The sequence below is a fragment of the Brassica oleracea genome, chromosome C8 (genome assembly GCF_000695525.1).
Source record: "Brassica oleracea var. oleracea cultivar TO1000 chromosome C8, BOL, whole genome shotgun sequence".
Classification (NCBI taxonomy): Eukaryota; Viridiplantae; Streptophyta; class Magnoliopsida; order Brassicales; family Brassicaceae; genus Brassica; species Brassica oleracea.
In genome coordinates, this window is record NC_027755.1 from 12,402,192 (window position 1) to 12,418,801 (window position 16,610).

Sequence of the window (16,610 nt, forward strand, 5' to 3'; positions counted from 1 at the left end):
CTTATCCGAAAAAAAAAAAATTTAAAAAGTACTAATCACGGGCCGCTACGTGTCAATGGGGTCCGTGAACAGTACATAAAACCAATAAAAATCGATCCTTATTTAGTTACTTTTGTTACCGATTTTTAACTGAATTGTAGGGTCCACCAGTATCTTTTCTTTATAAAACCTCTTTAGAAACTTGGGATAAAGATGGCCTAAAGTTTGCTTTAGGCTTTAGCTACTCCCATGGGCAGATATTAAATGCCCAAATTTAGAACGGTGAAGACGATTCGGATCAAGAAACTCTAGTTAACGTACACTTAAATGATGTCCTAACTTTGCTTTTAACATAACTCACGTTACCAATTACTATCGTAAATTATGAAAAACGGCATAAAACGTCCAAAACTCAAGAGAGAACACAAATGAGCAAAGATAATAATCATCACAACCCACAAAAATAAAATACTAAATCAAACAGGAGTGGTAGTAACACCAGAAGGTGAAGGAGATCTAGGCTGAACTTTCCTTAACTGGATGGCCTTGTGACACTCATCATCATCAAAGTACATGTAAGCAAAGCCACCATGCCGGGTCATATCCATACCGGCCATCTCATCCTCCGCGGATATACGCAACAGTTTCATTTTCTTGAGGATGAAGAAAAGCGTTCCCATGGTTGCACTTACCCAACCTGTGATCACTACTATTTGAATGAGCTGAGCCCCAAGAAGTTTCCCTCCACCGCCCATGAACAAACCGTGCGGCCTTCCGGGCTTTGCACCATAAATCTGGTTCAAGTACTTTTCCTCAGCAAAGAGCGCTGTGAATATCAGTCCCCACGCGCCGCACCCCCCATGTAGCTGCGCTGCTTCAAGTGGGTCATCATATCTGAGCCTTTCCGCGAGCTTGTTGCAGCCAAGGAGGACAAGGGCCGCCAAGAACCCACAGATGATGGCCGCCCAGGGCTCTACTACCGAGCATCCACCGGTTATTGCTGCAAACCCTCCAAGGAGGCCGTTGCACACATCAGTAACGTTCCAGTGTCCAGAGAGAAGACGTTTCCCAAAAAGGGTTGTGAGTGCAGCAGTGCAGCCAGCTAAAGTGGTCGTGACAGCAGTCCGTCCTACCGCGCTCCACTGGCCGTTCATGGAGCCTGATTCGTACGTCACAAGGATCTTGTTAAAAGAACCAGGGTTGAATCCATACCATCCAAACCATAGGAGGAACGTTCCCAGGACGACAAGTGAAGCAGAGTGTCCTCGCAGAGCAATTGCTCGGCCACCGTTATCAAACCGGCCAAGTCTTGGACCTTCGATTAACGCACCCCAGAGTCCAGCGATACCTCCGACCATATGGACAACTCCAGAGCCAGCGAAATCGATTGCTCCGGTGCTAAAAAGCAAATCACCTTCGGTACGGAACGGACTGGCCCAACCGTCAGGTGACCAGAACCAGTGAGAGACGACCGGGTACACAAATCCGGTTAAGAAAGAAGAGTAGATTAAGTAAGCTACGAACTGAGTCCGTTCAGCGATCGAGCCGCTGGTGATTCCAGCTGCCGCTATAGCGAAGGCCCATTGGTAGAGGAAAACGGAGTAATCATTGGTGGCCGTGGGAAAGTCTTTGAGACCGAAGTTTTGTTTACCGATGAAACCGTTTGAGGGAGATCCGAACGCAAAAGCGTAACCGAATAGATAATAAAAGAGACCTCCGGCTGCAGCATCAAGGACGTTTGTCAGCATGATGTTCATCGTGTTCTTGGCTCTAACCGAGCCGGCGCAGAGCATAGCGAAGCCAAGTTGCATAGAGAAGACGAGGTAGGCTGAGAAGAGGAGATACGTGTTGTCTACGGCAAAAGCGACGTCGGTGAATTTGCTGTTCACGGTGCCAAGTTGGCCACATATGTAATCAGCAGCCGCCGTGGCATTAGGGCCTAGCAAGACGGCCAGATCGGTGGCAGAGCATGATAAAGTCCCTGACATGTTGAGAGTGATTAGTGAGAGAAATCGAAAACAAATATTGGTAGAGGACGAAAGTGTTTTCTTCTCTATTTATTTATAATAAAACTGAGCATTGAAAAAATAAAAAGAATAAAACTGAGGAAACTTTAGGGGCTTAAAGTTGACTTTTGTAACTACAGCTTACGAATTTTATGAAAAGTTGCAAAGTCTTTAATTTTTGTTTGCTAGTACATGTTAAATATCTAATCACATCACTGAAAATTTCTTGATAAAGTCGGCATTGTTGAGATTTTATCATTTATTTTTTACATTGAAATTTCTTGTTAATTTGGTCAAAATATATTGAAATTTCTTATGAACATAAAAACTCTTCCGACCAGAAAATTTTATCGTTGAAACGTGACAAGAATCTCAAGACGACCAAAACGACATGTCCGTTGAAGAAACCATATGTATTAATTGCCTTAGATGCGATCATTTGAAGAAACAACATATCAGTTCATCTAGAAAATAAGAACGTCCTTTAAAACAATTTATGAGAATCACTAGATATTTTAAATCATGTAAGCTGAGGGCCTGATGCATTAAGTCATGAAATCCTCTGAGGGAACAGTTTCCAGAAGAAACTCGATCAAGATCGAGATATCAAGATAATGGTTCTTGGAAAGTAGTAGACTTGATTACGGACCGGGTTCAATTTATTTTCATCTGTATGACAAATTGCACCTTTACAACTTGTTGCGGAATAGTCTTTCACTTTTTCACTTAGAATTTAAACATTTTAGTGTATAGACATTTATTGTTATTTTTTTGAAATTTAATATTTATATTAATTTATTATATTATTTGGTGTACATAATATATATTGCATATAATTTAAATGTGATTTTAGATATAATATTACTAAATCTCATCAAAAATATATTAAATGTTAAGAAAAATATAAAGATAATTCTATTGTGAATATAAAACAAACAATGTAATAATAGGTTCTTACTTATATAAAATATGTATACATATATATTATTAATTTATAATTTTAATGAGACCATATATTTACATAGAATTTCTAAAAAAAATATTATCTTATTATTTGTGTCAAATTTTGAACCGGTCCAAGTTGGGACCAACGAAATTTATTAATTTATAGAGATTATTAATTTATCGAGTATTAATTTATAGAGGTTCTACTGTATATATATTAATACATGTGAATATTACACAAAGAAACAACATGCGCCGGTAGTAGGTGAGACATTTGTTACGGCAAGAAATATCGGGTTCAATTCTCTTATGAAGCATGTTTTCACTTGTTTTAAATAGCGGCACTTGTCATTAATTAATACAAATTACCGAAATATCCTCATCTTCTTCATACCACCCTGTCGGCCAAGAACCCTAATTTTGTTTCCAGACTTTTTTCTCCACGATTCTTACTATTTTACTCATGTTTGTTTGAATCGAGATCTGTCGACAAACTAGTAAAGAGAGAGAGATGAGTTCTCGTCGGTGGGTCAAGACAAAGACATGCTTTATTAGATCAAAGAGTCGAAGTGGTGTTACAAAAAGGGGAAAAGAAAGATGGAATTAGTCCGGCGAAAGCTGGTTCGTCGGACCGTACAAGTTCGGCGAGAATCAAGATGTAAAACCCTAGACCTAGCCGAAAGCGAGTGTAATAATTTTCGGATCCCTCAATCGTTGCCTCTCTTCCTCGTTTTATAGATGGTTCCTTGTTGACCTAATTCGTCTTGACCTAGTGGGCCTCTTCGACGACTGGGCTGGGATGTCGGGCCGTTAACTCGAGTCATCGAGCCGACGACTTCCGGTTCTTGCTTCGTCGGCTAAAAGCAGTCCAGAGTCGAGCTGGTCGCTAGCTCGCGAGTCGACGAGCCGAGCCTCTTTGTTGTGATCAGGTGTTAGGACAATTATCTTGTTGGCCTTTTGGGAGGGTTAGGCCCATACCCAACGGTAAGTCCCCCCAGTTCGCTGGTGAGTAGCATAGCCGACTCAGCGAATTTGGAAGTAGGGTTTGCAAGACAATTGTTCTGGACTCGCGATCTCGCCGACTCCTTGACTATGCAAGCAGCTTGCTTGCGATTCGTGATCTCGTCGGTTTGGTCCGAATTGACGGTTTTCTTTGGTTTCGGTCATGACCGCCATTCTCAATCTAAACCGGTCTTAGTTTACCTCGAGAAGTCAAACCATCGCGAGACGTGGTGAACTTCACGCGCCTAAATGGGCCCATCTAGGCCCATCTAAGTCTAATGGTGACGCCTCGGAGCGTGAGGTGCTTCCCCTCTTATAAATACTCCTCTCGCCTCTCATTTTCTTCATTCTTCATCCGACTCAGGTATTTTTTCTCTCTTTGTCTCTGCTTCTCTCTCTAGCTTCTTAGTCTTAGATTACGAGAATGTCGTTGGGCGGTAGGCTTTCCAGAGAACAGAAAGGGAAAGCGGTGGCGAGGCCGACTGAATCGAGTCCTGCGCGAGTCGTCAGTCGAACTCCCCTTCTGATTTCGAGACAATTCACCGCGAAGCCATGATGGACACAACGAATATGGATATGCCTCAGCGGGTCCTGGTTGCTGAGTCAGTGCATCTGATTCGCAAGGAAAAGGTAGTCGTTGAGTCGGTAGCGCAAGATTGTGCGAGAGATGATCGAGGTGGAGCGAGTGACGGAGAGATCCCTCCTCCTGATTTTGTTCCGTGCTGCTACCATCCTGAAGGGATTTTCGAAGATCTCCCAGCGTTGGCGCGGGAGCTGTTACGTCCTCCGATCATGGAGGGACAATCGTGGGAGAACGTTGAGAGAACTCGTTCGACTCCTAGCAGCGTGAAGATTTTGCTGAGAGCGTGCGGAGGAGCCGGAGTAACTTTTCTGATTCCGAGGAAAGCCCATAGACTGTGGTTCCCTTTGGTGGGATTTCAATGCGTATACGAGTCATACTTTCAGAACGAGACCAAACTCTGGTTTCCGATTCCTTGACTCGTCAAATCCTATGCGAGACATCACGACGCAGCGATAAGCCAGTTCTTAAACGGTTCGCTCCGTTTCTCAGTGGCCTTGATGGTGACGGCAGCAGAGATCAATATGTCGATGAGCATGCAAACGTTCGAAGAGTTGACGTACCTTAAGTCGATGGGGGATGGGTTGTACTCGATCCAGATGAGGCCTAACTACAACGTGATCGTCGATCATCCCAACATGACGAATAACTGGCAGCGCTTCTACTTTTACGTCAAGTCTGACAGTTTCGCCTTCGAAGAGCTGCCCGGCGATTCCTTTCGATTTTTATGGAATCGTGAACTTGGTAGAGTATTGTTGATAGTTTATCGATAACCCCCTTTTCTTTTCTTTCTGATGGTTTTGCGCTTGGCTGCAGTTGACCACCCGGATACAGCCTCCTATCCCGAAGACTTTATAGCTAGCGCTCGTGCTCTCGCGTCGCTCACTCAAGTGAGTTGGAAGGATATCACCGTCGAGAGGATTCGACGAGCCGTTGATAGGATATCGAAGAGTAAGTCCTTTAACGCGTTTTATATATTTTTCTTTGCTTGCATCTGTTTGCTCGAGAGATTTATCTAGATCTGACTCGTCGGTCTTTCGCTGGAGACTGGAGATCTGACCTACTACCTTTGATTACCGGCAACAAGCGGCGGTTCTCCATTTTCACTCGCGCCAAGCAGAAGGTGATCAACGCAGCTAGAGAAATGAAAGATCTTCTGGACTTAAGTGCGTTAATCAAGAAAAAACTGAGCGGAGCGAAGAAGACGCCTTCTGCGACTCCTGATGAGATGACTTCATCTGGGCCCCTTTCTCTCGTAATCCCGCCGGCGCCGGCTGTAGGCCCGGTTAATGTCGACTCCTCGAGGGAAGACCTTGCGCGAGAGTCTTCCGATCGAGAGACTGCCGAACCGTCAGTGACCGATGGTAATAGGAAGAAGAGGTCTGCCCCTGGTCCATCTGCTTCAATCGAGACTCAGACTGGGACTGGATCCGATGAGTCCCCGAAGAAGAAGACGAAGAAAGAGAAGAAAAAGAGGAAGAAGTCCGTCGAGGAGCGATCGGAGCCTAGCGGAGATGTGGAGGGTCGAGAGCTCGTTGCTCTTGATAGCTCTAATCGTGATGTCGCAACTCAGACTAGCGTTGAATTGGACGACTCCTCGAATGTTCTGTTGGGGAGAAGGAAGAAACCTTGTCACGACAAAGATGTGGAGCAGCGGTTTGGCCTCGAGGGGAGGTCGAATAAAATTCCCGGACCATGTGGAGTTTAAGTATGATGGCGACACACTGCTCGCTTATGCCCCGACTGAGTGTGCTGAACTAGTTCGCCAAATTCGAGGTGGCTCAAAAGATATGCCGCCGGTTAAAGACCTCCTCTTCAAAGATGCCAACGTCGACGCAGCGAGGACTAAGATTATAGTAAGGATTACTTTCCTTGTCTTGCCTTCTCTTCACTTCAAGTTCTGACTTTTTCCTTTGTTTTTGCAGAGCGACGGAAGCATGAATTAAGTCGTCAAGTTGTACGACATGACTCTTAAAGTGACTATCTCCAAGCTGAAGCAAGCTGAAAAGCTCGTGCGAGTGAAGGACACAGCTCTCAACCGTAAAACAAGCGAATTTGAGGCGACAATTGATAAGGCTGCAGCGGAGCAGAGTCGGTTACTCAAAGAGAAGAAGGCTCAGAAGGAGAAGTTTGCGGAGTAGTTCGGGGAACTGAAGGGCAAGTTCAAGACTGCTGGCGAGAAGATCAGAGGACTCGAGCGAGAGAAGGCTGCTCTGGAGGAAGAAAATGCTGCTCGGGAGAAGGAGAAGGTCGCAATGGCCTTAAGGCATCTGAAGGAAGTCAACCGGCTGAGGGACTCTCGGAGTTATGAGGTTACGCATGAGCGAGTCCGCGTTCAAACAGCTATGATCGTAAAATGCAATCAGCGTTTTACCAAGATTCGAGACCTCAAGAAGCGTCGCGGCGACTTTGAGACGGCGAGATCCTTGCAGAGCCAAGCCTTTGGAACGAAGAAATGTTTCGAAGCGCTTAAGGAAAGTGGGATTGATATTCCGCAGGAGACGATCGACTTTTTTGCTGAGCAGGAGAAATAGTTCGAAGAAGAGGCTAATCGCTTAACTGTTGGCGGGATCCCCGAAGAGTTTCTCTGCTTATCTCCAATTCATCTTCCGTCTCCTTTCTTGAACGAGAACGTATTGGCAGCGATCGACCCGTACGGGTCAAAAACAAATCTGATCGATGCTGGAACCGCAACCATTCTCCAAACTCCCATGAGTTCTCAGGGTGATCATGCGATCGATAGATCGAACGAACCGGCGGAAAGAGACCTCGAGGGGTCTTCCGTTCAAGAATGAGGCGACGTCAGCGGGATCGAAAGTACCGAAGACGCTTCTGAACCGACGACTGCTCCAGTCGCTCTGAGCCCGGCTCCAGTCGCAGTCAACCACAAGGAACAGAGGATGGGACAGGATTGGACCCTGAAGATCTGAGCAATCAACTCCGATACTTAGCGATGTGAATCCGAATCTTCCTCTGGGGGAGGATGGGACAGGATTGGACCCTGAAGATCTGGTCGAACTTTCTGATTCTACAGCTGGGGAAGATGGTGGGGATAAGTCAAATGAACAGGTTCCCGCGAGTAATCCACAAGGAACAGAGGAGGATCTCGAGGAGTCTTAGGCCATGGAACAAGGAAACGTTGATGGAGTTAAGAACCCGCCTGATTTGAAAACAGATGGGACCGGAGGTGCCTCTAATCCGCTCGGAGCTCAAGTCATCGGAGAAGACCTTGATCGCGCTGAAGACTGATCTTATGTGTTGTTGTTGTTTTCTTTAGACTTTCGCTTTCAGCTCTGCGAGGCTTTCGTTGTTGTAACTCTAAACCCCTTTGGTTTGATTTTGCGGCTTCGTTTCTCGTTTGAACTTTTAGTAAGCCTTTGTATATATATTTTTTTTAAACGAAGTTTGCCTTAGCTGCGAAACGAGGTTTCTCGGACTCGGAACTGCCAAAAGGGTTTTTGATGAGTCGTCGATTTTTGTCTCAGACTTTAAATTTTAACGATTTTGATCTGGCGATGTGGTCAGTATTTCAAAGTAAACCTGAAGATTGATCAGATGGTTTATCGAACTTAGACGCGTTGTGCCGACAGTTCGAGTCATCGAAACGTTTAAACTTTCGACTCCGAAGAAAATCGTCTGTTTTTCGAGCGACAACGATTCTCAGTCGATCTTTAAGTAATCCTAGAGTACTCGGTTGGCCAAACCCGGCTTTAAAGGAATATAAGACGGTTGAAAGCTATAGTCTCGATCGTATCGGCTGAAGCCGTGACAGGACCGAAAATCCCCCGAGCACGTGTCTGAACAGGACATGCTCGCTAGTGGGTGCGAGTGCTAGTACGTTAGTTCGAGAGACGGAGTCATGCTCGTGCGTAAGCATCGCAAAAACAATTTCGTACTCCCTCTCATTGAGAAGATTTGTTTTGTTTTTTGGTTATAGCTGGACCGGTTAAGGCTGCCTACGTACCTCCAGGAGAGGATCAAGCCATTTGTAGTTCCATTTTGGTGAGCGAAAGTGGCAGTGGATGCACATTCACCCGTTTTTTTTTGGTGAGCGAAAGTGGCATTGGATGCACATTCAAGATATTACTCTTTTTTTTTTTTTTTTGCGGGTGAAAGTTACTGAATGTCATTCACCGTTGATTTTGAGGTTTGACCAAGTAATATCGACGGTGAGTAATACGCGACTGTTCGATATCTTCTACAGAGTAATATCTTCGGAGATGCATGAAGTTCCGTGCTATGGGAACTGGTTCACCGGTCGACGTCTCGAATCGGTAGACTCCCTGTTTGATGACTTGGGCGATTTTATATGGTCCTTCCCAGTAAGTCCCCAGCTTGCCTGCGTTCAACTCCTTGGTGTTTTCGAACACTTTGCGGAGTACTATATCGCCCAACTCGAGAGGTCGATACCTGACCTTCTTGTTGTAGTAGTTCTCGATCTGATGTTGATAATTCTGGATGCGGAGCAGAGCTTGATCGTGTCGCTCTTCGATGGCGTCCAATGCGTCGAGCAGCATGTCACTGTTGAGCTCAATGTTCTGTGGTATTTTTGATCGACGTAGGCTGGTTACTTTCACTTCAGCGGGAACCATAGCTTCGACTCCGTCGGCCATTGAGAAAGGAGACGATTTTGTCGCTCCTCGAGGAGTCGTTCTATGCGACCAAAGAACACCGTCGAGTTCATCGGCCCAGCATCCTTTTTTCAAGTCGAGGCGTTTCTTTAATCCGTCGATTATGATTTTGTTGGACGCCTCGGCATGACTGTTGCTCGGCGGGTACCGCGGGCTCGATTTGTTGAGTCGGATTCTCCATCTTTCGCAAAATTCTCGAAACTTGTTTGATATGAATTGAGAGCCGTTCTCAGTCACTATTTCGTAAGGCAGGCCGTGGCGACAGATGATGTCTTTCCATACGAACCGTTGTACTTATTTTTCTGTTACGTTGGCAAAAGCTTCCGCCTCGATCCACTTTGTGAAGTAATCAGTTAAGACTAGGACGAAGCGCTTTTGTCGAGAGCTCGGCATAGGGCCGATTATGTCCATCCCCCACCGCATGAAAGGGTATGGCGCTGTCATCGTTCGTAGTATTGGTCGAGAGCTCGGCATAGGGTCGAGGCGTGTCGCTAGCATTGGTCGCATCGTTGAGCGTAGGCTTCGCAGTCTGCGTTCATTGTTGGCCAGTAAAAGCCGAGGCTTTTGACTTTCAGGGAGAGTGCTCGTCCTCTAGAGTGATTTCCTGCGGCGCCTTCATGCATTTCGGCCATGACAAGGTTTGTTTCCTCGCCGTGGATGCACTTCAAGAGTACTTTGGTCGCGGTCCATCGATGGAGCTCTCCATCTAAGACGATGTAGTGGGCACTCCGTGTTTTAAGTCGTCTCGCAATCCATTTCTCGGGAGGTAGCTTTCCATCGACAAGATAGTACATGAATTCAATCCTCCAGTCGGCGGCTTCAGTTTGTTCCGCTGCGGGGTCTTCATCCATGGGGACAGCTTCGGTTATGGGCGCTACGATGGTCGTTTCGCTAGGTGGGAGCTCGATGCTTGGTTTGTCGATCTTGTGGATGGGAATGATTCATTTCACTTGATCGTGCAGCCTGCTGCCTAAGGCAGCGAGAGCGTCGGCGCACACGTTCTCGCCTCTGGGGACTTTTGTGAATCCTCTGAACGACTTTAAGGTACGCGTCCATTTGTTCGTTGCGGGCATCGTAGTCGCCACTAAACTGACTGGTAACGAGTTGCGAGTCACAGTATGCACTGAGCCGCTTTGGTTTGACCGCCTTAGCGAGTCACAGTCCTGCGATCAATGACTCGTATTCCGCTCATTGTTCGAAGCGGTGAAGCCAAAACTGAACGACTGTCTGATTAATTCTCCTATCGGTGATTGCAACTGGACTCCTGCTCCCGATCCTTTGTTTGTTGACGATCCGTCGACATGGAGTATCCAGCTTTGACTTTGATGGACCAGGTCTTGTTCTAGCTCCGGCGCGAGCTCGATTAGGAAATCGGCGAGGAATTGAGATTTTGCTGCCGTTCGATTTTTGAACACGATGTCGTGCTCACTGAGCTCGATAGCCCACTTCGATAACCGTCTGAACTGATTGGTATTTTGCATACGGTGCACAGGGGCTGATTTGTCAGTACTTCAATCGTGTGATTGGAAGTAAGGACGTAGCTTTCTTGCTGATGTGATAACGGCAAGAGCCATTTGCTCAAGGGTGGGGTATCGAGTCTCTGGGTCGGACATTCGCGTGCTTTTGTAAAAGATGGGTTTCTGCTCGCCTCGATCTTCTCGGATGAGGACGCTGCTGACCGCGATAGACGACACTACAATATAGAGAGAGAGTGTATCACCGGCTTCTGGTTTGGAAAGCACGGGAGGACACATTAGATATTGCTTGAGCTGTCTGAATGCTTCTTCGCATTTTTCGTCCCAGACGAAACGCTTGTTCCCGCGCAATATCTCGTAAAAGGGGAGGTATTTGTCCGTAGATCTTGAGATTAAGCGGTTTAACGCTGCGATTCTCTCCGTCAGTAGCTGGACTTCTCGGCTGTTCTTTGGGCTGGGAAGGTCGAGTATTTCAGTGATTTGCTTAGGATTTGCTTCGATTCCTCGTTGGGTCCCAAAAATTTGCCTGAAGTAACGCCGAAGGTGCATTTTGCCGGGTTGAGTTTCATCCCGTACTCGTTCAGCGTCTTGAAGCACTCCTACAGATGGCTCAGGTGGTCGACTGTGCGGAGTGACTTAACCAGCATGTCGTCGATGTAGACCTCCATCATGTTCCCCAATTTATCGGCGAACATTCGATTGACGAGTCGTTGGTAAGTCACGCCGGCGTTCTTTAGGCCGAACGGCATTACTTTGTGACGAATGTTGTCTTCTCTCGATCGTCTGGATGCATCATGATCTGATTGTATCTTGAGAAGGCGTCCATGAAAGTCATGATCTCGTTTCCAGTAGTCGACTCGACCCGTCGATCGATATGCGGAAGCGGGTACCTGTCTTTGGGGCATGCCTTGTTTAGGTCGGTAAAATCGACGCAGACGCGCTATTTTCCGTTTTTCTTCTTGACGAAAACTGGGTTATCTAACCATTCTGGATATCGCACCTCTGCGATCGAACCGGATGCGAACAGTCGCTCTACTTCCTCGTTGACTGGCTTGCTTCATTCGGGGCCAAGCTTGCGTCTTTTCTGGCGAATGGGCTTGATGGTTGGATCGACATTCAACCCGTGGGACGTTATGGTGGGATATATTCCCTTCATGTCTGAGGTCGTCCAAGCGAAGGTCGATGTGTTTTGCTTCAGGAAGTCGATGATCACGCATTGCATTTCTTCGAAGAGGAATGCGCCGACTCGAACTACTTTGCTTTGGCCAGAGTCCTCAAGTGTGACTTCTAGAATCTCGTCCTTTTGGGGCTTAATCTGTTTTGATATCGCGTTGATGCGAGGAGTCGATTGTTGCATCCTCACCGTTGCAATCAGTAGGTCGCGTGCGGCCTGCTGGTCCCCTCGAAGTGTTTGCACCTGACCGTTTGGTGCTGGGAACTTCACGCACTGATGATAGGTTGTTGATATTGCCTTCATCGAATGCAACCAAGGGGTCCCGAGGATCACGTTATATGGAGCCTTCGTTCTGATGACGGAGAACTTGACTGTGCGCATTACCCCGCATGCGTAGACTGGGAGTTTGATTGTCCCGATCATTGTTTCAGAAGCTCCGTTGAATCCTATGAGGGAGCGAGACGACGGCTTCATATCACGCAGGTCAACTCCCATCTTATCGAGTGTATCTTAAAAGATCAGATCGACTGAACTGCCAGTATCAATCAGGACTATGGCGACGTCGCACTTTACGATTCCTACTTCGACGAGTACAGGGTCATTATGAGGTAGGTGGACACTGATGGCATCGTCGGGTGAGAAAGTGATCTGGGGATCATTCTTGGGTTTCGATGGCCATTTCTTCGAGGTTACTATATGTCGTCGATGATCATTGACCGACCGGACCGAGTCGCCACAAGGAGGCGAGCCTCCCATAATCATGTTTAAGAAGGGAGCGCGCTCGACTCGTTTGCTCTGTAATTGGACCCTCAAATCGCTGGACAAGTACTCGGCGATAGGCTCGTGTTTGTCGCCGGTCTTGACTTTCGTTTCTTTCAGCTTTCGTCGTAAGTCGGAACGTTTGGGTCGATTGAGCTTGATCCTGAGGTCTTCAGATTTCGAGGTGAGCTTATCGTGGAGATCGACGACTCGGGGCTTTAGGTAGGGTCGGATACTGGAGTCTTCGACTCTTTTAGCTCTGGACTCTTCGATGACTGAGCGAAGATCGTCTTTAGAGTTGTGCACGCAGTCGATTGTCTGCGACTTTCGCCTGAGCTTGCTTCTCAAATCATACGACCCCTCTGGTCCGCTATTCTCGCTTGGTCGCTTGCTGGAGTGTGCGTGCGAGTCACGGACTTTTTTTTCCTCCTCCTCGTTTGAGGAGGAACTCGGTCGTGCGAGGATGACTTGGACACGTCGACGATTACGAGGTTGCTCTTCTTCGACTTGTGCTTCGCCCTCATCTTCGTCTTGCTCTTCTGGTTTGTCATCTTTGGCGCGTCAGGGTCAGGCTCCGGCCTTGTCTTGATTCTTCTGAGCTTTCTTTTCTTTGTTCTTTCTCCAGCTCTTGGTGTTGTTTGGCCTAGGCTTGGGAAGCTCGACGTTTGCTGTTCCGTTTTCGTAGGATGAGAAGAGGTCATCAACTAGATGCCTGCAATTCCTCGTATCGTGCGCTTTGGACTTATGGTAGCTGCACCATAGGTTTTGCTCGGTCATGCCAGGATTCAAAGTTGAAGGCGCCGATGGGGTTTGCGACTTCTCGTCGTTTTCCAGACGTTCCAACGCTTCTCGCGCACGACGACAGTTGATCCCGAGGGGTTTCTATCTTCGACGACATAGAAGAAGTTTTTCTACTGGTTGGATTTGTTTCCTGTGGCGTGCTGTCAAGGTTCTTGGCGTGCCTTAGGAGCTTTTGGAGCTATCGGTTTAGCGGTCGCATTGATTTTCTTGAGTATCGCTGCTGTGTCTTCTTCCATTCGGATGAAAATGTTCGATCTGGCGATAGCATCCTGAAGCGACTTGGTGGGGTTTCTGTAGAGATCCTCGCGAAACAGGGACTTGAAGTAGAGGGTGTTCATCAGCGCATCAACGGCGATGTTGTCGGGGACATGCACCTTTGAAGCGACACCTTTGAACTTTTCCATGTAGTCGCGGAGGCTCTGGTTTGCTCCCTGAGATAGATTCCACAGGTCGGATAGGGTAGCTCCTTGTCTCGTGAACATGATGCACTGCTTGAGGAAAGCGGCCACCAGGTCGTGAAAATCGTTGATGGAATCTCGTTCCAATCCAGTGAACCACCCGAGGGCTGGTCCTTGAAGACTCTCGACGAAGAGTCGACAATAGCCAGCGTCTCTTTCTTCATCGGAAAAGTTAGTTCGACCCATCGCGATATTGAAAGCGGTGATATGGTCAGTCGGGTCTTCCTTTCCGGCGAAGGTCGGAAGCCGGATTTTCTCTTCTGGTCGGTACCGTACGTCGGTGATTCCCCGGGAGAACGAGGTTTTTAGGGTTTCGGCGAGGAGACGTTCGATTAACGGCGCCGAGGTGGGTCCTTCGAGCATCATGTCTTTCATGTCCAGGAACGACTGCTTAAGCTCAGCGAGTTCCTGGACAGTTACGAGATCTATACCGCCGGGTGTTTGGGCCTAGACGGCGTTTGTATTGGCCGTGGTCTCGACGCCGGGTGTTCGATAGGTGTCAAACAGCTGTTTCCAAACCGTCGTGGCAGGATCTGCTGAGTTCCCGGCCAAGGGAGCTAAGATTGCGGGGATAGCGGCTAGTTGCTCGTTCGTCGCCTTCTGAATGGCGTCTTGCTGCGCCATCCTCTCGAGTATGGTATCTGCGAAGGCTGCCGCTGTCGGGGCGCCTTCGGTTGTAGGTGACTCTTCGTCGGACGGAAAGTCAGATCGAGCCATGATCTTTTTACTGGCGTTACTTTGTCTGCCCCACGGTGGGCGCCAACTGTTTTAACCGAGATCTGTCGACAAACTAGTAAAGAGAGAGAGAGACGAGTTCTCGTCGGTGAGTCAAGACAAAGACGTGTTTTATTAGATCAAAGAGTTGAAATGGTGTTACAAAAAGGGGAAAAGAACGATGGAATTAGTCCGGCGAAAGCTGGTTCGTCGGACCGTACAGGTTCAGCGAGAATCAAGATGTAAAACCCTAGACCTAGCCGAAAGCGAGTGTAATAATTTGCGGATCCCTCAATAGTTGCCTCTCTTCCTCCTTTTATAGATGGTTCCTTGTTGACCTAATTCGTCTTGACCTAGTGGGCCTCTTCGACGACTGGGCCGGGATGTCGGGCCGTTAACTCGAGTCATCGAGCCGACTACTTCCGGTTCTTGCTTCATCAGCTAAAAGCAGTCCAGAGTCGAGCCGGTCGCTAGCTCGCGAGTCGACGAGCCGAGTCTCTTTGTTGTGATCAAGTGTTAGAACAATTATCTTATGGGCATTTTGGGAGGGTCAGACTCATACCCAACAATGTTTTACTTATGTTATTGCATAGATATCATCCAATCCCATCATGTTACATGATTTAGCACTCCTAACTTAGAAAAAATAAAAAATTTCAAGATCCAGAGTTTTTGGACGATTTGACCCAAAACGCCACGGTCAAGAGACGATTAGAGTTGAAGCGCCGATTAAGCGGTTGCGGCCGTATTTTTGAACATGGTCATATACATATAGAAGTCAAAACGAATTGTCAGATGTACCAAAATGTTGTACTTTCATGATGAGTGCTTTCTCCAACCTTTTGTACTAGTTGTCTCCTAAGTTTTACTTTTCTTTTACCTTATATATATATATGAATCTCTTATCTTATCTGTTAAAATTTTGAGTGGATTATTTAGTTTTTTTTTTGGGGTAAATAAGTGGATTATTTAGTTTGTTTAGTCATAACTAGATTTCCAGATTGAATTTGTAGAATTCTTTTTTAAAAGTTCGACTCCTCCAAATTATACAACCAATCATAGAACTGTTTTAATTATACTTTAAAATGCGGTGACAAAAACACTAACATAGCATATAACAGAATAAATCAATCAAATTTTCAGTTTATCACAAATAAAAAATGATTTACTTATTATTTAAATACCAATTTGCATTAGAGTAAATTGATAAATATACTTCTATTAATTTTAAAAATGATAGATCACAATGAATATTAATATAAAATATTATTTTTATAACCACACCAAAATCAACAGTATGAAACACATGTGTATTAATGAAATTTATATAAAATTAGAACATACTTCTCTTATTATTATTAAATTGAAAAATTCAAGTATGTTAGAAAGGTAATATTGAATAAAGAACCTAAAGTGTGGTTCACATCATCTCGCACCTAAATCACTTTTCATATTCAAGGGAAAATTGCCAAATATGACTCACAACTTGATTTCAAATGCAAAAGTAAACCCAAACTTGAATCAAATGCAAAAGTAACCTGAAAGGCTATTGAAATTACAACCAGCCTCTTGTGAACAAACAAAAAAAACCAAATTTTTTTTTACGTTTCTAACCCCCGTAAGTCGTCTGGACGACTTACTGGAAAGTCGTCTAGACTAGTTCTACTTAGATATAATTTAAAATTTTTGTAAAAAATATTTTGATAAGTGAAAAATTGAAATCATGTAATTAACATATGTTTTAAGAGATATAAATTAAGATATAACAAAAGTTAATTGTTTTCAACATAGATGAGTGAAAGTAAACTCATGATATTCTTTGGTTTAGGTTTTGCCAACATATGTTGTAGTATTGTATGTGTTCTTAGGGTTAGACTTTGGAATGCATAAATATTTTTTTGGTAGATTTCAAGTGGTTTCTTGTGATTCAGTTGGTTTGATGAGCCACATTGGTTCATTGATTGATTCTGCTTTGTTATAAGTATTGCTCCTTGTTAGTTGGAATAGTATACTTGGCCTCTTTATAGTTAGTTAATTTAGTCAATTTAGTTTAGGGATTAAATTTAGGGTCTGGGACGACTTACTA

The 16,610-nt window shown here is 45.7% G+C and overlaps 4 protein-coding genes across 4 annotated transcripts; all 4 read right to left on the minus strand.

Annotated features, from left to right (window-relative positions):
- Positions 1-341: 341 nt before the first annotated feature.
- LOC106308231 (ammonium transporter 1 member 1-like) lies at positions 342-2,032 on the minus strand. The gene has a single exon (XM_013745373.1). It carries the CDS (start codon positions 1,965-1,967, stop codon positions 456-458), a length of 1,512 nt encoding a protein of 503 aa, XP_013600827.1. The 5' UTR covers positions 1,968-2,032; the 3' UTR covers positions 342-455.
- Positions 2,033-11,675: 9,643 nt separating this feature from the next.
- Positions 11,676-12,287, minus strand: LOC106308672. Its single transcript, XM_013745809.1, has one exon. It carries the CDS (start codon positions 12,285-12,287, stop codon positions 11,676-11,678), a length of 612 nt encoding a protein of 203 aa, XP_013601263.1.
- A 15-nt stretch (positions 12,288-12,302) lies between these two features.
- LOC106308673 lies at positions 12,303-13,252 on the minus strand. The gene is made up of 2 exons (XM_013745811.1): positions 12,969-13,252; positions 12,303-12,891 (listed from the first exon to the last, which is right to left on the minus strand). The coding sequence occupies exons 1-2, from the start codon at positions 13,250-13,252 to the stop codon at positions 12,303-12,305; spliced, it is 873 nt and encodes a 290-aa protein (XP_013601265.1).
- A 243-nt stretch (positions 13,253-13,495) lies between these two features.
- LOC106308674 lies at positions 13,496-14,185 on the minus strand. The gene has a single exon (XM_013745812.1). The coding sequence runs from the start codon at positions 14,183-14,185 to the stop codon at positions 13,496-13,498; it is 690 nt and encodes a 229-aa protein (XP_013601266.1).
- Positions 14,186-16,610: the final 2,425 nt, after the last annotated feature.